At 56.4% G+C, this 25,650-nt stretch overlaps 1 protein-coding gene across 3 annotated transcripts in view; it reads right to left on the bottom strand.

The window, feature by feature from the left end:
• MGLL (monoglyceride lipase) overlaps positions 1-25,650 on the bottom strand; it is a 101,738-nt gene that overhangs the window by 55,323 nt on the left and 20,765 nt on the right. For 2 of the 3 annotated variants that reach the window (XM_082663940.1, XM_082663939.1), the window contains exon 3: positions 10,697-10,803. In XM_082663940.1, coding sequence (XP_082520066.1) covers positions 10,697-10,803 — 107 coding nt within the window. Of the gene's footprint in view, positions 1-10,696; positions 10,804-12,352; positions 12,481-25,650 lie in introns of those variants that run through there. The other variant, XM_082663941.1, reaches the window with a different exon arrangement.

The following is a 25,650-nucleotide window of genomic DNA, read 5'->3' as shown; positions in this document are numbered from 1 at the left end:
CGTCTGGGGCAGAGCCTGGGTGCAGCCACTCAGGCCGCCTCCGTCCCAGCGTGTCCTGCAAACTCACTTCTCCGGCCTGGCCCCTGGGAGCCCAGCTCTCCAGCTCCGACTCGCCCAGGTTTCACACGCAGAGCTTCCTTCGCAGATGTCCAGGCAGGTGCTGAATACGCGAGGTGCCCCCAGGGTGCTTGTCCATGAGATGCCCCTGGTCTGAGTATCCCGCTGGGCTCCTCGGTGGCCTCTGACTTCTTCCTCTTACGGCTAATGGGACAGAAATCAAGGCACTGAGGGCGCTTCCCAGAGCTGTGAGCAGGAGTTCTGGTTCTGGTCCTGGCCCGCCCAGCTCGTTGCCTCACCTGGGAAATGGAGTGACGATCCCTCTTGCTACCTTGAGAGCAACGTGTGCAGCGAAATTAAGCAAAGGCTACAGACACCCTCGGGAAAGCGGTAAGCGCAGCTGGGCATTTATCATCTGCAGGTGGGTAACAGGTACTTGTGAAGCACCTCGTCTGCCACATGGGGTCCTTTCCCAGGGTGGGGGGAGGGAACCCGCCGGCTGCTCCCCTTCTCCCAGAGGCCCTGGCCCTTGGCGGCATCTCAGTAGTTATTTTTAGCCCTTGGTGGGACCGGGCCTTGTTGTGCTCCCACTTCCGAAAGGCTCCAGCTCACAGAACAGAGACGAGGCCCCTACCCCAGGCAGCCCCCCACGGGGCAGTCAGCGTGGCCTTCCCCAGGGACACATCCCAAGGAAGCCGACTCTGGCCCCACTGTTTTACAATTTCTTTCGGTGGCTCCTCTTCCTGGTCCATCTGCAGCCAGTTATTTCTAATGTTAACGTACTGAAGGGCAGCGGCAGCTTCCAAGCCTGGGAGACGTGTGGGGGACCTGGGTCCCGGCCCCAGCCTGCTGGTCAGGGTGGGATCCTGAACCCGCACCCACCGCGCCTGAATCGAGGAGCCGGGCCGTCCCTGCAGGCTTGCTGCGGCCTGCGGCTTCGTCGGGGGCCCAATGAGGACGGCAGCTGCAATCACCATTTCAGCTTCAGTCACGAGTCCGCGTGGAGGGCCCGCGCCACCCCTGCCGGGCTCCCCTGGGCCAGGCCTGCTCCCTCTCGGGCCTCCCGGGTGGCGACCGTGGGAGCTCTGCCTCCAGGCACCACCGCCAGCAACCCCACCTCACAAGGAAGGGGGGCCGCGGGTCGCGCCCCTGACCACACCACCTGCCTGGTGGTTTGAACCCAGGCGATCACCCCAGGTCCTGCCTCTCACCCTGGCCGCTCCCGGCCCCTGGTCTCACATGCGCTGGAAGAGACTGTGGGTCCCTAACACTGGGGACACCCGACTTGAACGTCTTCAGGAAAAGACTCAGTGTTTGCAGATGGGAAAAAATAATCCAAAGTAATTGTTACCTAAGCGGGTGCAGACTTTCAATTTAGAAGGCGTCTGGCACACGGTGGGGAGGAGCTGGCCTCATGGAGCGCGATGCAGGGCACGGGCTGGCGTGCTCGGGGGTCGCCAGGGCTGCCAGCACATGAACCCAGCAGCCAGGGAGCAGCTGCCTGGGAAGAAAAGGCCCAGAGCGCACATCTCCAAAGCTCGTTTTTAAGACGCCCGTGACCAAGGGTGTCATAAATTGACAGCTAAAGGCACCACCCTCCCGGGCCGCCTGGCCAGCAGCCCGTCCACGGCTGTAGGCTCTGAAGGGCCAAGGACAGCTCTGACTCAGCCTGGAACGGGAGGCTCCGGACACTGAAGGCCACGAGGCCCCCTCCTTCCTGCCCAAACCAGGCGGGGACCTCTGCTGTCCAAGCACAAGGGCCCCGGACATGTCCTGCTGCTGACCCGGTGCAGGCCCGGGCTGGTGTCCATTTCCTGCTCTGCTCTGACCTCTGCGCCCATGACCCTGCCCTCCGTGGGGTCTCCTCCAGCATCCTCCTTCCCCCGACCCCGTCTCTCCCCATCTCGCTCCCCCCAAGGATGGGCCCCGACTGGAGAGAGGAGGGCAGTGACCTCAGGGGGCCACTCAGCTTCCTTATTTCCCAGTCATGACACCTCCCCTCAGGGAGTGACCAGGAGAAAAAGTCCCGCCTCCAAAGCTGGAGGAGCTAAGAGGCCAACGCGTGGACAGACAGCCGAAAAGGCACCGTGAAGAAGAACTTCCTCTGCTGGAAGTTGCTGCAGGAGCACTGAGGGGACCCGGCGCAGGGACACCTGGCGGGACGGTGGGCAGTGGCAGGCCCGCAGCTGGTGCTGGAGGTGGCTGGGCCGCCGGGTAGGCTGCAGCCGTGGGCACACGCTGGTCCAGCGCCCACACAAAGCAGTACGTTAGGAGGTGGCTGACGCTACCCAGGCCTCCAAATTCCCTTGGCCACGTGGGCAGCACCAAGCTGCTTGACGGTGGTTGTAGAGACCCAGGAGCTGATCCGTTTGAAGCAGCCAAGCCCTGCTCGGCACCCTGGTCCAGGCCATCCGTGAGGCTCTGGCAGCAGCAGGTTCCCTTCCTCCCGAGCAGCTGATGGTCACCAAGCCCCAGGCTTTGGTCACCCAGCCCAATCGTGGCTTCTCTTCTCAACCGTCCGCATCCTGGATGGTGCAGGGAACCCGCATGCCCTTCCTACTACGTGACCTGGCCTCTGCCTCCCCAAAGCTTGGGATGTTCACCTTTAATGCAGGAGGACACGCCTCTGACTCGTGGTGCCTAGCTCGTGACGGGGAAGCCCATGACCGCGTCCTGCCCGGGCCTCTGTGCCTCTGCACCTCTGCCTGGATGGAGTCCCAGCTGTCATTCAAGTCTCAGCTCACCTGGAGCCATTTCTGCAGGGACCGTCCCCCTGCCCTGGCTGTCTCGTTCTTCCCTGCTTCCCTTACCCTAGTGACCTGCACTTGAGGGGGTGGGGCCGGTGTGGGTGTCGGGTGTCCAGTCCCCACACGGGGCCAGGCCCTCTGCATGCACTACCTCACTTGGTCCCTTCACTGACCCTATGGGGTAGGTAGAGACTTTGATCCTTCTCTTGCTGTAGATGAGAACACTGAGGTTCAGGGAGCTTGGGTAATTTGTCCAGAGTCACACAGCAAGTAAGTGGTTGAACTGACTTGAACTCAAGTCTTCCAGATACCAAGGTACATGTTTTGCTCTACTTTCAAATATAACCTACATATACGTTAAAATGAGGTCCATCTTCTCTCAGTTCCTGACCTGTGGACAGAGAATCCATGGTGCTGAGAAGAACTCCCTTCCCTAGAATTATCCACTTTTCCTTTTTAGCACAGCACCACATGTAGGTAATTCGACTGTTCTCCTCCAACACATGACACACCTGAACACTCCAGAAACTGCTTCCTCCAGAGACGGAGAGTGGAGACTGTTTTCTCCTTACCAGAAAGCCTCAAATATTTCCACCTCGGGGTCAGGTGAGTAGTTTTGAGTGAACAAACACTCCCTTGGAGGAAATTCCTTTAGAAAGGTAACAGGGGTACTTCCTGCCCTGAGACAAGAAAAGACGGCACTGGGCTTCCAGAAGCATCCATGTGGCTCTCAAAGCCCCTCACGCTGAGCCTGATGCAGGATTCAGACCAAAACTTGCCTCTAACCCTCAAAAGGGCTGCATGTTTTTGTCACCTGCTTCACGTGTGAATAGATCAGGGCACCTTCCCCAGCAATCACTGTCTAAATGTCTTTATTTGTCTTCATTGTTTTTAAAAAATTTTTTTTGATGTGGACCATTTTTAAAGGCTTTATTGAATTTATTACAATATTGCTTCTATCTTGTTTTGGTTTTTTGGCCGTGAGGCATGTGGGATCTTAGCTCCCTGAACAGGGATCGAACCTGCACTCGTGGCACTAGAATGCGAAGTCTTAACCACTGGACCGCCAGGGAAGTCCCCTAAATGTCTTTAAAAACGGAATCAGTAGTGGGTAAAGAACGGACACGATAAACGGATGCCCCCAGATGGTGATAAAGAGAGTGCTCGGTGACAGGGACATCCCTATAGAGGTCCCATCGAGGGTGACGTGGAGTTCGGCTTAAATAAAATGGGGAGTGTGAGCCCCTTGCTTCAGAGGAGATGGGAAGCACGCCCCTAGTCTGCAGGGAGAGGGACGAGGTCCTCTTCTTGAAGACTGCGTCTGGGGACGCAGAGAGCAGGGGTCTGGGGGTGGGCGGGGGGCAGCGCCGATATCTACTGATATTGATATGCACCCGGCAGCTCTACATCATGTTTCCTCACCAGGCAGATGCTCTGACTCAGTCACAGGTGGGGAAACGGAGGCTCGGGGAGGCTTAGTGCCCTGTCTAAGGTCACCGGAGTCGTGTACTCTGAAGCCTCTCCCCATGCTCACCCTCCAGGGAAGACCCGTCCCCCTTTACCCCCAGGAACACTTCCACCAGAGGCCCAGGGTACCTGCCGCCTTCCCTGCCCTGGGAGGCTCTGGAGGTAGGTACCCGGGTCTGTGTCATTTCTGCAGCCCACGCCCAGCACAGACTGCACAAGGGAGGTCCCCGGGCTGTATCTGCTGCAGGACAGGCCCAGTCTGCTGACTGCAGATATTCCACTTCCAAGTTTAACGACACTGACACTGCACTTTTTTTTTTTTTTGGCCGCACCACATGGCATGCAGGATCTTAGTTCCCCGACCACGCAGTGGAAGCGTGGAGTCCTAACCATTGGACCGCCAGGGAATTCCCGACACTGCACCTTATTTAAAGTAAGTTCTACCCAAGAAACACCTGTGGTGACCCTGGCCCACTTCTTGGAACTTGCCCAATTGAAGCTGAAAATCCGGGGGTGGGCCCAGCCGTCTGGGTTTCCACCAGCCTTCCCGGGACCCTGGCTTCCCCCAGGTGTGAACCCCATCTCTCTCACTTTGTCTCAGCCACAGGTAACTTCACTGTTGTTAGTATTATCGTCATCATCACCTTCATTTTACAGATGAGCGAACGGAGGCTCACGAAGGTTTTTGCTTTACGCAAGAAAGAGTCAATCCCAAACAATCCCATGTCAGAGACGGATATCCAAGCTGGCAGGTCTGGGGATGTGTAACGTGAATACAGAAGGGCAAGGAGGAGGGACCACGAAGGCCTGGAAGGGACCCAGAGGCGGCCGGGGCCTGCCTTCTGCGTCTGCCGCCTGCACCCACTGCGGGTGGGGCCCCGTGCCATCCATTTCACTCTCATGTTTACTACAGCAAGAAAATGTACACAGTTTTCAAACACTGGAAACAGAACATATGAGTGTAACTGACAGCAATTATAGACTAGATCCCGCAAGGGGCCTTGACTCAAAACTCTCCCAGTGTGGAAAACACACAGGTAGCTTCTTCTCCCCTGAATTTCCTGAATACTCTTCTTCTGACTGGGCAGGGCTCCCACCAGAGAGTCAGGCTTAACTGCCGCCCACAGACACTCCCCCAGAGCTTCCTCTTCTCACATACACCCCAGCCCTGTCTGAGTTTTTTTAAAAAGTTAAAATATAAATAAGACACATACAAACTGCCTTTAACACTTTCCCTCAAATATTTGCAGATAATTAACTCACTGTTAATCAGTTAGGAATGGTTCTTTGATACTCCGTAAATAAAGAGAGGGCAACTCGGGCCCCACCAATGTAACTCTGAATGCACCACGGTGCAGAGTCAGGAGGCTGCTCATGGGAAGGGCCTGGAGCTGCTGTGCTGGAGACGGAAGGGCTCCCGCCGCCCACGTCCTCCCAACACTCCCGCCCCAGCGGCAGGTGCGACTGGAGGCTGCCCGCCTCTCCGGCCCCTCTCCCCTGCTCATACCACTGCTCCAAGGGGTTTCCAGTGAGTCACCGTGAGCAGCTGGTGACCAGGGACGGCGTGAACGAGAGGCCGGGCTTCCTCGGTGCTGTATTTCGAACAGCACAGAAACTCCCATCCCTGGTTCTCCACCTGCTCAGACCTCGCGGAAGCTCCCCCAACTCTGCCTGCCGCCCCCTCCCTCGCTGGCCCTGCCCTGGATCCCATCTCGCCGGGGGTTACTCCCTGCTTAGCGTCCTTCCCGAGCGTCCACAGGGTCTCACCACAGAGCCCTGAGCTTCGCAGGCCAGGGGCTGGCTCCCCCTCCGTTCCTGGGGCTAGACTCCAGGATCCAGCTAAACCCTCGGGCCGGGAGTCCCATCTGAACAGGACGTAAGCATGCGATCCCATGCATCTGAGTTGTGCCAGTACCGTACGGCCTCCTCTGCCTGGAACGGTGGTTCTCAACCTCAGCTACTCGTTAGACTCACCTGGGGGATTTCAAAGGTCTTGACACCACGGCCACACCAAAGTCCCGAGAGATCAGAGTCTCTGTGGAGTGAGGGGCCCCAGCATCGGTATTTTTCAAGAACCCCACCGCAGTGTTTCAGGGGCCTCCCCGGAGAGGACCATGGCTCTCAGCTATGGGCCCCTCCTCTACACCCTTTCTTCTCCCCTCAGGCTCCTCTACTCAGCCGACAAGACCCAGAACCTCGCCAACCTGCCAGGCTTTGGGAAGCCGTGTGCCGCTGGGTGGCCAAGCCCGCCTCAAGCACCTGAGTTATAGGCCTCGAGGCTCCTCTGCCCCAGCTCCAGTCGACAGCAGCCCTGCCCCAGCCTTAGCCACCAGACCGAGTCCTGGTCCCTCTGCTGGGTCCTCTCCACCCTGCTGACACTGACACTTTCATGTGAGTGTTTGCTGATATTCACAGCATCTCTGGTCTGATCTATGCCGGGTCATACACTCCTTCGTTCATTCAGCAAACACTGGTGATGCCTCTACTCTCTGCTCAGGCCTGGGCTGCACAGCAAGGAGAAGGCTGTGGGGCTGAGGGAGAAGCGAGCACAGGACACCGTAAGTCAGTTTCCGTTGCCTCCAACCAAAGGAAGAGGTACCCCTCAGGGTACAAGTACTAGGACAAAGCTGAGCGCTTCACGGGGCTGCTTAAGGGGGCTGGGGGGACAGGTCCCTCGGCCATCAGGATGCCAGTGCCTATGTCCGTGCATTGCTCCTTGTACAGGACCTGACCCAAGCTTAATGCACGATTAGCAACCTTCACCGCTACATACTTATGATCCTAATAATAACCTTCACATCTAAACCTTCTGAAAGCACACAGAAAGGTGACACTGTGAGCTAAACATAACTCAGAAAATATATAAAGCAGAAACGGATGAGAAACGCTCTCTTAAAGAACACGCCTGGAAGCACGGCTGTCAGAGGAGACGGTGCTTTAGCGTCCATCCTGGGTGCCTTTCTTAGCAACCAGGCCCTGTTTTGCCCGAACCAGCAAACACGCAGCAAACAAGTTAGATCTCCTGCCTCCCTTGCAGCTGGGCTTGGCCGTGTGATGCTGTCCTGGAACCTGCGGTGTAGCTGCAACACGACGGGGAGCTCTGTACTGCCTCCTGCTGAGCCCGGGAGCTGGAGCCGGTACCCGGGGGCATGAAAGCCATGCAGTGAGAACAGCTGAGCAAAGCTACAGAGGGAGCCTTGGGCGTGGATGGCACAGTGGTGTCCCGAAGCCGCCTCGGCCTTCTCATGTCACGGGAGAAAAATAAACCTTTGTTTGTTAAGCTAGCGAGGTCAGGGGTCTGATGCAGTCAAACAGCCCCTGACCAGTACGTGTGCTCTGGTGGACAAGGAGAGCCTCAGACCCTCACCTCTGACTAACTGTTATGAGGGGTAGGAAATAACGCACGAAAAGGGCCTTGGTCAGAGCCTGGCATGCAGGTGGCACTCAGTAAAGGGCAGGAATATAATTCTCATTTCTGGCAAAGCCCTGCAGGCCCAGGAGGCCATCCTGTAAAATTCAAAGGTCAAATAGAAAACAAAGGGGCTTCCCTGGTGGCGCAGTGGTTGAGAGTCCACCTGTCGATGCAGGGGACACGGGTTCGTGCCCCGGTCCGGGAAGATCCCACATGACGCGGAGCGGCTGGGCCCGTGAGCCATGGCCGCTGAGCCTGCGCGTCCGGAGCCTGTGCTCCGCAACGGGAGAGGCCACAACAGTGAGAGGCCCGCGTACCGGAAAAAAAAAATAATAATAGAAAACAAAGGTAAGCGGGATGCTAATTGAGCACCTTGCTGTGCACACCAGGCTGCCAGCCAGACCACCCAACCCAGTGTCTCCAGGTTTCTTACTGGAGCACAGCTGAGCAAGGAGATTTAACTTAAAATCAAGTTAGCATAGGATTTGTAGAAACCCGTGTTTCTACAAATTGTGTCATAGAAACCAGCCACGAAACCGCCCTTGGTATCTGTTTACTTTGTGAAGCACTTTCCATCTATCCTTCAGCCGATCTTCACCGCAGCCTCTGCAGCCAGGCAGGGGACCCAAGAACCCGGCACCCCGGCTCCCAGCCTCGGTGTCCCCGTTGGGGCTGGAGGGGGTCTAGGAGCTGGCAGAGTGAAGGGGAAGAGGCACCACCCTCCCCTGGGCCCCCGTATGCCTTACTTTATTCTATCACTGCACTGTCTGGCCCGTTTGGTAGATGAAAAAACTAAGGCTCAGAATGGTTAGGCGTCTAAGGCCCACGGCTGGAATTGCAGTCCAGTAGACACCTGGCCCCAGGTGTGTCTGCGTCGCGGCCCTTCTGTCATCTGGGGGGCAGGTCCCCCCGGAAGCACAGGAGTGCAGATGACAACCGACAGCAGGACTGGAAACGGGGAGGTTTAGGCCAGCCTGGCACTGGCGAGGCCCTGGGGCCTTGAGAGGTGTTTTTGCTCGGTGTTTTTAATCTTTGTATCCCTCCAATTGGCCCCATAAATGCCCTGACATCTTCCCCACAGAGGTTTTATTTAAATTTAAAAGCTATGCGGGAAAGAATGAAGCACCTCTCTGCAGGCTTCATGCCTGTGTGAACACCAAGTCGTGTGCGGTGTGATAAAGGGAGGCTGGGCTGCAGAACCAGCAGGCCTGGGCTCAAGCCCCTCCACGCCCCCCGCTCCCCTCCACACCTCTGCGAGAAGCCACCAGGCACAGGGCGTAACCACCAGTGTCTGCTTCCCCAACCGGCACAAGACCCCACAAAGGCAGCCCAGCACCTGCTTTCTCCCACTAAGGAAGCCACAGCCACACTCATCTCTAGACAACCAAAGTCACACTGGGTTCATTTCTTGAATAAAACACCTCCCACAGGCACTTGCCAGAGAGATTTCCCATGAGTCACTGGAAGAAACTGATCAATCAAGGAACTTAAAACAGGTGAACGCAAACAACCAGCTTTGAGCTATATTCAGACTGTCACAGAGAGCCAGGCCTCAGATCTGGATGGTAATTTGGAAACACCAAAAGGCAGGCTGTTTCTTTTCTCTCTTTAGTCTAAAAAAGAAGGCTTTTCATATTGTTTTTCAAACTTCTACGGCCAGACAACATAAATAAGGCACGACAGTTACTCCTCCCCACAGATTTGGCCAAAGGCAGCTGATAAGAGGGTAGTTGACCTCAAGATTAAAAGCAGGTAACTTAAAATTCCGTTGGAGGTGTTTCGTGTTTGCATAGTACAAACATTCTTTTCTTTCAGAATGCCCCCATGTTGTTCAGCTCACTTCACCAAACGTTAACAGAGACAAATGCGATAGGAAAAAAGTCATTCCTATCATGGGCCTTACAGTGTAGAAGGTGTCAAAGTAAATAATGACAGTCCCACAGTGAAAATCAGGATAATCCTCGAATATTCTCTCTCAAACAGTCTCACAAATATCACTGGGACTGTTTGCAAAGCACTACAGAACATTATGACCATAGTAAGAAAGAATTTAGCCAATATTCTCAGTTATGAGGACCCTTGCACAAATCTGGCTGAAAAAGGGCTCTTGGTAGACCAAACTGCAGTTCCTTATATATAAAACGCCCCAGGCAAGCTTTCCCTCCTGTCGCAAGGACTCCCAGGCCTGTCACTTCGCCCCTGCCCCTCTTTTCACTTAATTATTTCCCTATCAGATAAAACGGAAGCAACGTTTCTGGATCTGGGCCAGGATGATAGCTTTCTACATTGAAGCGGTGAGAAGTCACCATGGTCCATCACAAGGAACGCTTCATTCTTCAGACTGTTAGACAAAGAAAGATCTCGACTGGGAGCCTTTCCAGCCACAGAGAAGGTCACCCAAACGATTAAGGAACTACATACTGATTTAGGCAACAAATTCTGATGGTTACTATGGATTTTGTTACGGATGAAGAATCAAAGACTTGGCCTGGGGACGTGTGTGTACATGTGTGCGTGCATCTGTATGTGCTTGTGAATGTGCCCGTGTTCGGGGTTTTCTCATGACCACACGGCCCTTGAGACCCTTACTGTTCTGGTCTGAATGCTTTGGAAGCATCCTGAGGCCGCGCTGGGCTGTGTACGGCACTCGCGCTGAGAGCATGGCATTGTCTGAAGTCCTGTGGGGGAAACCAGGGCCCGTTCTGTGCAGAGAGCGCTTTATAAACGTGAGAGAGGGTGACTTGGCCTGCGGCAAGTTCTTACACAAACACATCCCGACTCGGGGGCTTTTCAGTGGAGGTTTCTAATCAGCCTGCATTCAATCCCACACTCAACAGAAACTGCTGGTCAGACACATTTTTTGTTTACATAACTGCACATTTTTTACTTACAAACATCCGGTGGAGAACGTCTTTTCCCAGTTTCAGTGCACGAATCAGAAGTGGAAAACTGAGGAGGAGGGAGGACTGGAAGGGGGCGCCCCGGAGCGGGGGCTCAGCCCCGGGCTACTCACCATGGTCGTGGGCGAACACCAGCAGCTCCAGCCCCACCAGCATCCGAGCCAGCTCGTCGTAGCGGCCACAGTGCTCCCCCGCTCCGTGGGACACAAAGACCAGGGCCCTGCAGGGATGAGAGACGGCTGTTAGGAAGGTGCAGGCCATGGAGGCCGTGTCCAGGGCAGGGCAGGGCTCCGGCAACATCAGCGGAGAGTCAAACACTAAATCACGGGTCTAAGTGAGAGGGCACGCTGTTAAAACATGGGCTTCAGGGTCACCCAGAACGGAGCCGGTTCCTATATAACAGTCACCACAACAGTGTCTCTAGCCGGGGGCTGAGGGAGTCCCGGGAGCTCACTTCTGCAGGTGCTGGCGTATGGCGGGTCCTCCATCGGCCCCACCCAAGGGGCCAGACCTGAGCCAATCAGGGCACCAGGGTCGCAGCCGCAGTCACTGGCTCAAGTGGCTCCAGCCAAGTGAATGGGTCCAGGAGGAGCCGACCCTAGAGGACAGGTCAACCCAAGAGAGGAGAGGCACGTAGGGGGAACCCAGTCCTAACGGTGTTGTCTGGGCCCTGAACCCAGCCAGAGCTGAAGCCAGCACACTCCCAGCCCTGCTCCTGGCTGTGCCGTGCAGGCACTGGGTTTTCTGTCACCTGTGCCGACAGACAGCTCTTCCCACTGTCGTGCGGATAACTCCATTCGCACGTGCTTGCCCTCAGCTGCTGGAGTTTGTGCTCCGTGTGCACCTTTTCTCCCCTTCCCCCCTTTGCCCACCTGGCTCCCTCCTCCCTCCCTTCCAGGCCCCGCTCAGGGCCCCTCCTCTGAGGGAGATTCCACAGCTTCCTCTGGGCTCCACACTCTCTTCCCAGCAGGGGCCAAGCGGCTTGCTGCCCTCCCCGCTGGCTGTAACCTCCTTGAGGACACACTGACTCACTCTCTCTCTCCCTCTCTCCCTCTCGCTGCCTCTTTGTGGCTGGCACGGTTTTGAGCTACAGCTGGCACTCTGCAAATGCGGTTTGAATGAATGAAGGAAGGAAGGAAGGAAGAGGCTGTGACGTTCTGAAATAAACACGGTATCTCGCACCCAAGATCTGTGCGGTGGAAGCCTCAGGCCTGGAAGCAGAGCCTGGCTGGGCGCCCAGTCCCCCAGCCGCCGAAAGCCTTCCATGTGGTGAGCCCACCTGCGGACACAGACAGCAGCCCCCATCACACCGCGGCTCACCCCAGAGTGACCCAGCAGTGGAGGGTTACAGGAGGGCACTCAGATTCTTGAATATACAACTGCCCAGTCTAGTACTCAGCATGCAGCCCAGGGAGGCTAGAGTCCCCTTCAGGGGAGGGAGGAACTCCTGTGAGCCACGCCCATAAAGACGAGGGCGGAGGGAGAGGGGGCAGGAGGGGGAGGAAAGCAGCTGCCCTTTCACGGAGCATTCACCATGTGACAGTTCCTCCGCTAAGTCCACATACAGGTTTCTAACCCTCATAATCATCCTACCCTTACCTTCTTTACAGCTGAGAGTGAAAACCAGAGAGGTCACACAACTGGGTAAAATGTAGAGCAGAGCATGTCACCACCCGGCTTCCAGGTCTCCAGCGGGCAACCAGCAGGCCCAGAGTACAGGTCGCCCTGTCCCTTCCTGTCTCACCACTCCTCGGCCCCTTCCTGCTCACCGCCCGTCCTCGCGAGGAGCTTCCGGCCATTCTTCAGCAGCACCAGCTCCTCCCACCTCAGGGTCTTTGGCGCGTCTCCCCGGAGCATCCTCCCCCAGACCTCCCATGGCTGCTCCTCGTGCCTGGGACTCATGGAAGACGTCTCCTGGAGCGGCCTCTGTCCCTCTGACCTTTCTGACCTACACTGGGCCCTCATTGCACATCACAGTTTGCCCTTGTTTGCACTGGGCCCTCATTGCACATCACAGTTTGCCCTTGTTTATACTGGGCCCTCACTGCACGTCACACTTTGCCCTTGTTTGCACTGGGTCCTCATTGCACCTCACACTTTGCCCTTGTTTACACTGGGCCCTCACTACACATCACAGTTTGTCCTTGTTTACACTGGGCCCACACTGCACGTCACAGTTTGCCACTGCTTTGCTATTCACTTGCTCACTCGGTTCCTGGCTCTCTCCTCCACTTCGAGGTCAGCTCAAGAGGCCAGAAGCCTTGTCCACCTTGCTGCCCCAGCCTAGTGGCACTGGCACATACGTGGTGAGCGAGCAGACTCCTGGGTTCTCTCTGCAGCTCCCCTCTGCACCCCGCATTTTATTCTCTGAGCAGCACACAAAGCCCCAGCACTAACCTCAGTTTCCTTCTGCATCTGTCCTCCCTGCCCTTTTCCTAAAATACAGCAGACATCTCACACCCTCTTCACTGCTCCACGGAATGTCCAGCCACCTCTGCTTGATCAGACGTCAATCTGGGCAGATTACACCTGCCTACCTGACACTTCCGGGGTCGGCTGATGGGATGTCCCTCAGCTACCCAGAGCATGGCTGGAACCTCTAAAGAGCCATCATCTGCCGTCGGCACGAGGGGCTGTGCTCCCAGAAGGGGCAGCTCAAGCACTTTAACATCCTTGGGGAACGTGGCAGCTGCTGGATTAATTCAGCCCACAGCTAACGCGGACAGACAAGCCGGGTCACGTGACAGCCAGCCTCTCCCTGCGGCCAGGATCCACTGGGTGGAGGAGGACTTCAGGGTCTCAGTTTGCATCCACAGGAGTGGCACACGGCATCACTGCCACCATGCCTGGAACTGTCTGTTAACAGAACCCAGCCTGGACACAACGTGTGGGAGAACGGGTGCTCTTACTGTACAGGAACAACTTCTCCCCCAGCGGTTCTCAACTCGGGCCACACCTGAAATCACCTGCAGAGCCTTCCAAAGTGCCAAGGCTGTGTCCCACCCCCGGAAGCTGCTCTGGTTAACTGGTCTGGGTGGGAGAGTGCCCCAGAGGTTCCGCTGTGTGGCCGAGGCAGAGAAGCACCTCTCACCACGTGCAGTACGGCCAACGATGCTGCTCAGACGCCACGTGGGATCCCCAGTGGCGAGAAAGCAGCCCTTCTGGCATGGAGACTTTTGGGGCCACTTATCTCCCGGAGGGACATGCTGGGTAAACCACAGGCTTATCTGGATCGCTGTAGAGGCTTCTGAGGCATGCTGCCGCCACACACACACACACACACACGCACGCACGCACAGATGGGCAGCACCTGCACGTTCGCCTCCCCCAGACCCAGGCCAGGCTTCTCCACAGACACGTCCTCCGGCACTGGCCTCGACTGGTCCTAAGCTGCTGCTGCCATTGAGTGGGTTCCCCTTAGTTGCTAGTTTCAGCTCTCACCTGGACCCCAATTCTGAAACATCAGTCTGCCCTCCTGCTCCCCACACTTCCCTGCTCCCTGGACCTGAGCCTTTATTTTGTAGAATGCGTCTAGCAAAGTGAAGATCCAGTCACATGAGACTTCTCGCTGCGTCAGAGAGAAGCTACAGGCCCCGTGGTCAGGCCCTCATCTCCCTTCTCCCCTCGGCCGAGGGCTACCCTTCTTCCTAGCACTCAGATAAGCAGATCGGGGCGCACTGCTAAATGTTTAATAACCGTAGGGAGTGGTCCTCATTTGTAGGGTTTGCCAGTTTCCACGGTGTAAATGCTCTCAGCACAGTGGATTTCAAGTTATTAACGTGACACCACTGGACACGGTGCTGGGGAGAGGTGTACACAGTCGACTCCCGAGAGCCAGGCAGGTGGGCGCCGGCACGGAACCCCTGCGCCAACTGAGGCCTCTCTGGGGACCCCTCTTTTCTGACTGTGCTTGGGTCTCAGGCCTTTTCTGACCACCTCAGGTGAAGGGTCCCTTCAGCACGCGACACCATCTGAATCACTGGCCCACGGCCACGCTTTGCTTTGCCTCCCCGACCCCTGGCCGGCACGTACTCTCCAGAGCAGAGGTCTCACTGATCTCATTTATGCCCAAGTTCTCAGCTGAGGAACATGCCGGCACACACAGGAGCTTAGGAAGGATGTGCTGACACGCTGCAAGACCCCTGGAGCCTGGATCCCTCTGCCCACCGCATCCCACAGGCTCAGACCTCATGCCCGGGGTGTCCCTCTGCCTCGCCCCACCCACCCGTCAGGAGACCTTCCTGCCTCCCCCACCCCCAGGCCTGCTGTAGGTGGAGCCCCTGCTCACTGTCCCGTCCTGCGATCTAAACCTGAGGCCGGGCCCCAGCCCCTCCCAGGTCCCCACCTCGCTGCCACGGGAACATCCAGCCATTTCCCGAGCTGCGTGTTTACGCTGTGTCTCTGGGGAAAAGGGAACCCCCCAGCACATTCACCACTGCATGCTGGCCGTCACTTGGCATTGCTCCTTTGGGGTTTCACGAGACCCCGTGATTACATTTCAGCTCTGGGAAACAGCACTGTGGAACCAGCATGCCAAGTAAATAAACACCAGCCTCACTCAAGGCTGTGAACAGGGAGCAACGTCTGAAGCCAGGACAACTTGGTTTGATTCCCGGCATTGCCGCTCGTGACCCCGGGCAAGGCCCCTAGCCACTCACAGGATGGCAGCAACGGCAGTCCTTTGACTGAGATCACCCAGAAATACTGACTCAAGGCTTAACCACGTGCCAGGCCCCAGGGACACGAGACGGACGAACAGCACTGCCCCTGCCCTCACACAGCTGACAGTCCAGTGGGAAAGACAGGCCTCAGCAGAGAACACAGGTGTCAGCGTGTGCTGTGAGAAGCACCGTGAACACACAGCGGGGCTGCAGGGAGCCTGATCCGCCCTGGAGGGAGCGGCCGGGAAGGCAGGCCGAGAAAGAGACAGGCGTGGTGGGAATGAGAGCTGTCCTTTGCAGGGTCCTGCCCACCCCAGGCCCAGAGAGAAGGCCTCCCATGTGGACGTTGCTGCGAAGAGCCGGGGGTTCTGCATGCAGAGGGTGGGACCGAGCAGGGCAGTGACCCGATCTGACTTCCTGAAGCCCCCGGAGCTGCTGTGGACAACAGAGCAGGGAGGCAGGGGACGACGTCTGCCGAGGAACCCGCGTGGCCAGGCCCCCAGCAGGTGCCAGGGAAGGCGATCCCCTCCCTCCTTCCTCCCCTCGTGTTTGCATCCCCGACAAAGGACGGCAGCGGAACGTCGGCGAGGCCGTTTATGCAGACAAGGCAATACCCGCAGCGGCGGGAACGAGGCTCCAGAAGACGCTGGCGAGGATCTTCTTCCTGGAACTTCTTCGCCGGCTGCGGCCAGTCGGGAGCCAGTCGCTCCCATTCCGGGAGAGGGCGACTGTCGGCCCGGCCCCGGGGGGGAGATGGCCTGCCTGGCATCCAGCCTGGGAGGCGGGGCAGCTCCCAGTAAAGCACGTGCCGCCCCTGAGATGAGCACGCTGCGGAGCTCCTCGGCATTTACAAGCCAGCCGCTCTACCTGTGCCTGGGTTTGACAAAGCGGAACTCGCCCTCCATCAAATAACCGATTCTCTTTATTCCTCTGCTTGTTCATTGTTTAAGTGACTGACCTCTCTGGGGCTCAGTTTTCTCAGCTGTAAAAGGGGGACAATCCTAAAACCACTGACCACAGAGGAATCGCAAGGTAAACAAGAAAACAGGTGTGGAAGGCTCTGGGTCCTGCCTGGCACTGTCCTCGGTGAGGATGTTTCTCCGACGGCACAGGGGGTCCTACTTGCAGCCTGGAGGCCGGTTCACGCTGCAGCCCCCGTGAGCTGGCTCCTGCACCTCTGTGGGCCTCGGTTTCTCCACCTGTGAAACGGGGGCACTGGCGCCTCCTCGATGGGGTTGGAGATGAGATGAGAGAAGGTATGTGAAAATACGCTGAGGGGCTCTGCAGCCCCTGTCATGGGCTCTGCCTCACTCACCTGCTGGACAGCGAGCCCATTCATGGACCCACACTGTGCAGAGGCCCCTGGAAGGGTGGGCGGGAAACGGGCCAGCAGCCTCACGTGCTTCGAAGACAGAGACCGGTGCTGGGATGCAAAGGACTCATCCCCACCTATTTCCTGCAGGACTTCGGCCTCGGCTGAGACCCGCTCCCACCTCCGTCTGCACACCTGCAGGGTGGGCACACGGCCGTCGGGAGAACGAAGGGGACCAACGTAAAACACTGGGCCTGGCCTGGCTGAAGGAGAAAACGTCAGCCTCCTTCCTGCTCACCCTTCTCCCAGACATGCTGACTCATCAGAGGAAGAACTGACTGCCCAGCTGAAGAGATGTTCTGCTCGTTTTATTATTTTATTTTATTAGGGAAAAAAAAAAAAAAAAAAACAAGGATTTCTTGGAGGAGATTTTTGGTCAGAGGGACACAGTAGATGTTTGCACCAGCAGGCAGCAGCTCAGGTGGGGTCACCTGACCCAGGAAGCGGCAGGCTTTGTGGGCACCAGCCCGCTGACCCTCATAACGTCCCCAGTGCAGGGGGCGCGAGGGGCTCCTCCTGCCTCTTCAGGGGCTGCACTTGCTTATTTCCAAGGCGTCCCGCTCAGAAAACTAGATGGACACAGCAGCATCCACATCCACCACGCTCGTTACTGCCAAGGTTTATGACGTAAAAAAATTCCCCTGGGGCTTCCCTGGTGGCGCAGTGGTTGAGAATCCGCCTGCCAATGCAGGGGACACGGGTTCGAGCCCTGGTCCGGGAGGATCCCACATGCCACGGAGCAACTGAGCCCGTGCGCCACAACTACTGAAGCCCGTGTGCCTAGAGCCCGTGCTCCACAACAAGAGAAGCCACCCCAATGAGAAACCAGTGCTCTGCAGTGAAGAGTAGCCCCCGCTCACCGCAACTCGACCAGAGAAAGCCCGCGCGCAGCAACGAAGACCCAACGCAGCCTTAAAAAATACAAACAAACAAAAAAACCCAGCGCATGTGTCACCAGGCCTGCGGGTGGGACTGTGAGGCTGGCTTGGACCCCTTCCCCATAACGAGAGCGGGAGCACGCCGGGCTCTGCAGAGTCCAAACCCAGCTGCCGGAGGACTCGGTTCCTCCTCCCTGGCAGGGCTCCCACAGCGTGAACAGTGTGCAGCAGGGACAGAAATAGAACAGAGCCAGTGAAGGGGGTCTAAAACTTCACAGAGGGAACTAGAAATAGACCTCTCGTTTGTAAAACAGATCGATAATGCCTATCTCCCGGGCCTTGTGAGGAATGATTGAGAGAATTTATGGAAAATAACCCAGCAGGACGCGGGGGGCAGTCAGGCGTTATGTAACAGCCAGTGCTGACAGCTGGTATTTACTTTGGCCAGATACTGGTCTAAGTGTGCTGGGCGCTAGCTCACTCAGGGCTCACAAAAACCCAGAGGTGGGCACCGCTAGACTCCCCATTTTACAGATGAGAAAAGTGGGGCCCCGAGAGGCTAAGCAGCTCTCCTGGGGTCACAGAGCTGTAAGTTTTGAACCTGCACGCTGGGCCACTGTGGGACCACACGATAAGGGGAAGACACCACGTGGCCACATCCAGATGTGCAGTCAGGTGGCGTCCCGAAGGCCCTCGCCCTGGGCAGTAGTGGGAGACTGCAGGATACCTACGCAAGGTCTGCTCTGAGTCGATAACCCTGAGATGAGCGCAGCAGGCCCTTCGCTTCCCTGACTCACTGGACTTAGGAGCACGAAGCGGGGCTGAAGGCCATGAGTAACCCGTGGTGCTGCCTTCCCAGAGCCTCCAGAGTGGACGCCTGGGCTGCCCGCCTGCTGCCCGTGTGACTTCTCCTCCCGCCTGGGCCCCCACTCCCCACCCCCTTCCCTCCTGCTCTGATGTGACCCTGGTCCTCCAGGCCGCTGGCTCCTGCCTTCCCCGCTGGAGAGCGTGGCCGGGTCCCCAGAGTGCACGTGTAAGGCGTGGCCGGCGAGCCCCTGTGAGGCCCTCTTCCGCTTCCTTTCGATGACGCGCATGCCCCCCACCCAATACCAAGACGCTCCCAGAAACAGAAGACAAGCTGAGCGGAGAGCACCGAGCTTCCCCACATCCCCGCGCTCTGAGCTGTACCCTTCACCACGAGCTTGTTTCCGCGTCGCCCGAAAGGCCAGATCTAGTGAGCTGAAGGCTCATCCTGCGCACCCACACGCCCTGCAGACAGAGCCGCCCGCCCCCCTTCCCCTCTGGGCTGTGTGCCCTCCTGGTTCAAAGCACCCTGCAGCCTCCAGGGTGACCACTGCGCAGCCAGAGCTAATGTCCACGCCCTGGTTACTCCACACAGTGGCGGCTGGTTATGTCTGTCTCTAGGCTGGAGGTGTCTTCTGCATCTCTTAGCTGTCCCAAGACACAGAAGCGGAGAAATTCTTATCTGCTGAGTGAGGTCGAGTCATCCTGCTGAATGAGCTCCCTGCTTACTGCGCCCCCAGGACACCATGCGGCCCGCTCACCCCAGCACTGAACTCCTGAGGCCAGGAGTTTTTCCCTCACTTTCACGGAAATTCTTCACACTGCAACTGGTTCCACCTGCTGATGCTCCGTCCTCGCGGGAAGGAGGGGCCAGGGCCCTGTCCTTTCGAGTGCATTGTGCCTGGGGCCGCTCAGGGAGCCAAGTCCACACATCTCTCTCTATGGAGACCGACGGCTACGGACCTGGCTTTAAGAAACTCGTGCTAAATCAATCCATTCACTTTATTTTTATCTCACAGACCAGTAACGTTGCAGAAAAACATGGCTGTGGTCCACAAACGTCCTTCTGTAAGACCTGACGGGAAGGCCGCACAGAAAACCTAGAGTCACCAAAAAGGGGTGAGCTTTAAAAATCAGCTCTCCCTGAGCTCGGACCCCACCTCCGCCATCTGAGAAAGTCACTCGGGTAGGTACCCGTAAAAAGGGAAACGCAATCCCTGCCTCGCAGAGGTGTAAATGACGACGCCCTCAAGGTGCCTGCCCAGCACGTGGCGCTCGGCTTCCTCTCCCTGTTCAGCCCACGGCAGCGCTGCGTGAGCCGGGCCACCTGGGAACACACCAGGGTGCTTGCACGTGCAGCTCCTGCTCCACACAGCCATTCGGTTACCAGGCAGGTCACCTCCTGGTCTTCCACTCTGGGTATTCTACACATAAGCAGCCCCACCTGTGCCCAAAATGGACCTAAAGCCAACAGGAGGTCACGACTCGAGTCATTTGGACACGGGAGCAGTGCTGGACTGTCAGCCCACCCCAGGCTGCAGGACCTCTCCACGCCCCACGGCTGCCAGCCAGCCAGAAGTCTTCCCAGCTCCAACACGCTAACAAGAGTGGCTCCCACCAAAGAAATAAAGCAGCCGAGTGGAAGCAGGCGTGCAGCAGGACGACAGCCGCCCGGGGCCTCGGCTGGCTCAGCAGCTCTCACTGCAACCCACGCATGTCCACGGGAGGAAGGGCCTGCTTTGGCAGATCTGCACCACGGGGTGGTTTCAAAAACCCCACTTAGCCTAAATCCCCATATGCCGGCGCTACTAAAACATTAAAAACAGGTAATGTGTGTGTGTACGTCATAGCATAGTTTGATTTTACAAATGATAAGAAGGGCTATTTTGAGTGCCTGTGTGCCAGGGGCTGGGCTCTGCACTCTGTGTGCACAACCGCATCCCCCAGGCTGGAAAAGCTCTGGATCTCCGGGAGCCTTCTCAGATTTCAGCTTATTCCCTCTCCGTAAGTGCCCATTCTTATTGTACAGAATGTTTTACAGCCAAGTCTTCCTGGATCCTGTTGGAAGTTATTGGAAAGTTTCTAAATTTCTTGTAGCAAAGCTACCTGATAATACGTTTCCTTGAGTCCTCAGAAGGATGCCCTCCTGTGGAGCTGTAAAGTCTGGATTTCTGGTGATTTTCATCTTTTGCTCATCCTTTTTGAAAAAGGTCAAGATGTGCCCAGTATCAAGAACTAAGGGGCAATTGTGACGGTCCTGCCAAAACCTTTTAGTCCAGCTGAAGCAAAAGGTGCGGAACTACCCCTAGGGAGCCACCAAGGCTCACAGGAGGAGGAGTAATTAATGCTCCTGGTGAATTTATGAAGGGACAAAGGCCACCAAACCTCCACAAGTATAATATGAAAAAACGCACACACACACACACCCCCCACACATAATTTATGTAAGTTTGAAAAAGGAATATGGGTCATTTTGAAAAATGGAAAAATACAGACACGCATAAAGAAAAATCAAATCCATCCATAATCCCACCACCGAGTGACACTGTCAGGAACATTACATTTCCTTCCAGGTTCTCCCTCTCCACAGACATTAAATTTTGTTTTTCATTATTTGTAAGTTAATTATAAATTTATAATTACAACTTACAGCTGTAATTATGGTTTATAATTGTAATCACACTTATGTTCCATTTTGGACCCCTCTTTTGATTCCTCAACGTCTTTCCATGAAGTTTCCTGCAGGAAGTGCAGCCCCACCTACTTCCAGAGCTGCTGTGAGTGAACGGACAGAACACCTGAGAAGGCCCCCCAGCACTGCGCCCGCACCTGGGAAGCACCCAGGAAATGGTCAGACGATAAACATCCCTCCTGCATCCAGAGCAGACATCACTAATCAACCACAGCTCCCTGTTCTGCTGAACCCAGGAAGCCTCTGAGCCTTTTCAGCTCCACACTCAGGACTCATACTGTGTTCCTACACTGGGTCCTGGTTTTGAAAAGGCTGGTTCTGAACAGCTTCAATTCCTAATTCCCCCAGGATGATGTCACCACCACTTGGAGCATCAAGGCTCTCGCATTCTGTGGACCTGCAACTGGTCCTTCTGCATTCAGCGCGGGCTTCACGAATGAGTACCGTGAAACCACTGCACATGGGTTCCAAAATCGGGGTCTGGCCTCCCAGCATCACGACAGTGATGGGGCTGCATTTAGTTTGAGACCAGAGCTCCTTGATTCCTGGGCCATCGAAGGAACACTGTCACACAACCCTCCAGACAGCAACACATGGAAGCCGATGGTGCCCCGGGAGGTGTCACAGGACGCCTGGAGCAGCCACTCTTCCAGCACTGACCCCACTCAGCAAAGGTTTCCCTGTGCAAGGATAATGAAATCCCAAAGTTGGCCTGCCCTGAAGTCAGTCAACTAGGAAATCACAGGCCACACCAAAGGTGTGTTTCCATACAAATGTGCAAAAGCAAATCCAGCATCAACCAGCTTGAAGCAGAGGGCGATGGACAGTCTGATGCATTTTTAATCCGTAACTTATCACACTGCTAACATCTCTCTTCGGGCACTTATCGCATCCCCCCCGGGCCACCCGTGTGCCGGGCTTACCTAGCCTGCTAATGTGATATCTCACCTACTCCGCAGAGCCCTTGGGCTCCTGCGACTGACAGGTGTGCCTGCAGTCAGGGCCAGCAGGGAGCAGCATGCGGTGCCGCCCCGTCACCGGGCATGGGGGGTCCGCACCAGCCTGGCCCCCAGCCCCACTGTCCTCGTCTCTCTGCAGAGGACGTTATCCCCAGACTGCTCACCACTCTGCTTCCAGCACACGCACTCCTGGGGCTCTGCCAGCTTCTCCTGGTTGGCTCCCCTCAGCCCTCCGCCCCGTGTGGCTGTCCCCGAGAAGACCTGGGCCTGGCAGAGCAAGGCTGAGGTTCCTCGCCAGCCCACAGCCTTAATGTCTGCAGGCAAAGCAAGGTGTCTCAAGGATGCACAGGACTACCACATCTCCTACGTGATATGTCCCTTGACCTTTCAAGACTCGATCTAGTCTTGCTCTGCACACAGCCTTTTTCTGAGCTGGAAGCCCTCTGAAAGCAGAACCCTGGGGCAAAAAGACTGAGATCTGACACCATCCTTTTATTATAATTGTCTCTAACTCCTTACTTACATACCTACGATTTTACGTATTCTGAATATCACTAATATCCTAAAATATACCAGCTTAGGAAAACAGCGTACAATTGAAAACAAGACAAAATGGGATTTCCCTGGAGGCGCAGTGGTTAAGAATCCGCCTGCCAATGCAGGACACGTGGGTTCGAGCCCTGGTCTGGGAAGATCCCACATGCCGCGGAGCAACGAAGCCCGTGCACCACAGCTGCTGAGCCTGCGCTCTAGAGCCCACGAGCCACGACTACTGAGCCTGTGTGCCACAACTACTGAAGCCCGCGTGCCTAGAGCCCAGGCTCCGCAGCAAGAGAAGCCACCATGAGAAGCCCGCACACCGCAACAGAGAGTAGCCCCTACTCGCCGCAACTAGAGAAAGCCAGTGCGCAGCAACGAAGACCCAATGCAGCCAAAAAATAAATAAATTTATAAAAAAAAAACAAAAGAACACGCCCGGCACAGAGCAAGCCGCTCACTATGTTGATAGATTCCATCAACTTTGAAGGAAAACTTGCTCATTCCAGCAGAGAGTACTTTGGGTTCAGGTGGGAAGTTCGATTTAGGTGAAAAGACAGGTGTGGACTCCTCGCCGGCCCCCTGAGCCTCCGGTGCTCAAGGTGCATCCTGGGCGCGCGTCACAGGCAGCCGGCCTCCAGCTCAGCCTTTGCTTTGAGCCCCAGGCCTACCTCTGCGGCCGTGCCGGCCACCCCTGCAGCCTCTGGACACGGAGCCCCGGGCCTGACCCCCCGAGATGGGCCTCACCTCTCATGTGCGCTCTCTCCACCCCTTCTGCTACCACCCCCGGCCCCCGTTCCCCCAGATCAAGGATCACAACAGCCTCCAACTCCACACCCTGCCCCCAGCCCTCCCACTCCAATCTGTGCCAACACAAACCCCAGCTTTCTGGCGTGCTGACACCTGCGCCTTCGCTGGGCCCTCTCCTCTGCCAGGCCCCTGTCTGGGCTCTGCACCTCTGCCTGTCCTAAGAGGCTCTGCTCCAGGCCCTCCCAGGGTGCCCCAGCCACGGGGGTCTGGGGAGGACATGGGTGGTCAGGGCGGCCGCAGGGAGCTGAGGCCACGGACGACGCAGCCCAGCCGGGGAGTGGCCAAGAGACACCATGGGCAGAGCAAGTGGGCGGTGGGAGGAGTCACAGGACCACAGGTAACAAGGCTCAGGACAAGGGCTGGCAGAGTGCCCACGATGCAAGGGACAGGCAGGGCTGCCTCGGACGTCGTCAAACACGCGGGGCAAACGGTCAGGGACCAGGGGCTCCGAAGCAGCCAGAGGGAAGGAAATACGCCTGGGGCCGTCCACTTACCCAAAGCCATACGCTTCATCCCAGCAGACTCTTCCCAGGAGTCCTGTGACATAAGTAGCCAATTTTGCAAAGGAGAAAACGGAGACTCAAAGAGCTGAAGTTACGCACTAGCAATCAGAAGCATCAGAAGTTGGGCTTCCCTGGTGGCGCAGTGGTTGAGAGTCCGCCTGCCAGTGCAGGGGACACGGGTTCGAGCCCTGGTCTGGGAAGATCCCACATGCCGCGGAGCAACTAGGCCCGTGAGCCACAACTACTGAGCCTGCGCGTCTGGAGCTTGTGCTCCGCAACAAGAGAGGCCACGACAGTGAGATGTCCGCGCACCGCGGGCCAATGAAGAGTGGCCCCCGCTCACTGCAACTAGAGAAAGCCCACGCACAGAAATGAAGACCCAACAGAGCCATAAATAAATAAATAAATAAATAATTTTTTTCAAAAAAAAAAAAGAAGAGTCAGAAGTAGAATCTGGATCCACCTGACCTTGAACCTGTGCTCTGCCCATCCCACCAGGATCCCCGAGGGCCCCAGCTCATGGCTCCAGCCCTCACCAGCATGGACCTACCCGCCCCTTTTGGGGGGGTGGCGAGAAGATGAAAGAGATTATGCGTACGGACTGCATTTTGCCAACTGTATGTGACCAGCTACCAGCCTCAAGTCCTCCCTTAGGGTGAGACGGGCAAATGAAGGGGAGTGAAGGATGAGTGCAATCGTGACTCAGCCTCTTTACTCTTCCCTGTTTGGTGGCCGACAGCTCATCTCCCAGCTACATTACCAGCAGAGACAGTGAACTGGGCTTCTTGGAAGCCCCCAAACCCTTGGAGGGTGGGGCAACAAGGCGGGAGGGACTTGTGCCCTGAGTGGCCGTGTGGACCCCTGGACTGGTGATGGAGAGAGACATAGACCTCCATCTTACATGAGCACCATGTTTCTTTTTCACAACACTCAGGCTGAACCTTAACAAACGCAGACCCTCGTGTACGAGATCCCTTCACACATGCAGGTGCAAGCTGATGTGCGTTCACACCCAGGCTCTGCTGTTCCCTAACTGCAACGGTGGGCAACTTGCTGAATTCTCTGCTTCCTCCCGTGTGAAACGAGGATAACACAGGACCGGCAGTGCAGATGACACAGCACACACACTACAAAGCTGGCTACTGTCAGCGTAGTGGAGTGTTCTCCTGCCAACAGCCCCGTCAGTCAGCCTGTGCTGGAGGACGCAGGTTTTATGTGGGTCCCGTGGCGTCAGCTACTGTCTTCCTGCCCCAGCTGATATCACCGTCCTCACATCCATTTTAACGCAAGATCCTAACAAGCACAGTGGTAAGAACTGCAGAGCAAAGTTCCAATGCTGCAAGGCTCCTCCAGCATGTTTCCCAGAGCATCTATTTCCTTAAAAAAAAAAAAAAATCTATCTATCCATCCAGCTATATGCACATAGACACAGACATATTTTTCCCTAGAGAAGACGAAGCCCCATGAAAGGGTCCATCCATCCATCCATCTATATGTAGATAGATACAGACATAGACATATTTTTCCCTAGAGAAGACAAAGACCCATGAAAGGGGATGGAAGGCTGCGATGACTCCACCTGTAACACCAGGTGGAGGAGCAACAGGACCACTGGGCACAGTCCAATGGCTGCCCGGCTCTCAGCCCCTCATTTCTTCAGTAACAGAGATTACTTGAGCGCTGGGTTTCTGGACCAGGCTCTGGCTTAGGCTCTGAGGACACATCTGAATTAGATAAAGTCCCTACCCTGGTGGAGACAGAATGATCAGCAAATAAACGTATGCCAGGTCACATTAAAGCACCATGGAGAGAACAGTCAGGGTTAGGGGCCAAGCGCCACTGTGCTCCACC

Source organism: Grampus griseus, assembly GCF_964374135.1.
Source record: "Grampus griseus genome assembly, chromosome: 10".
Taxonomy (NCBI): Eukaryota; Metazoa; Chordata; class Mammalia; order Artiodactyla; family Delphinidae; genus Grampus; species Grampus griseus.
This window is presented reverse-complemented; position numbering and strand designations above follow the sequence as displayed.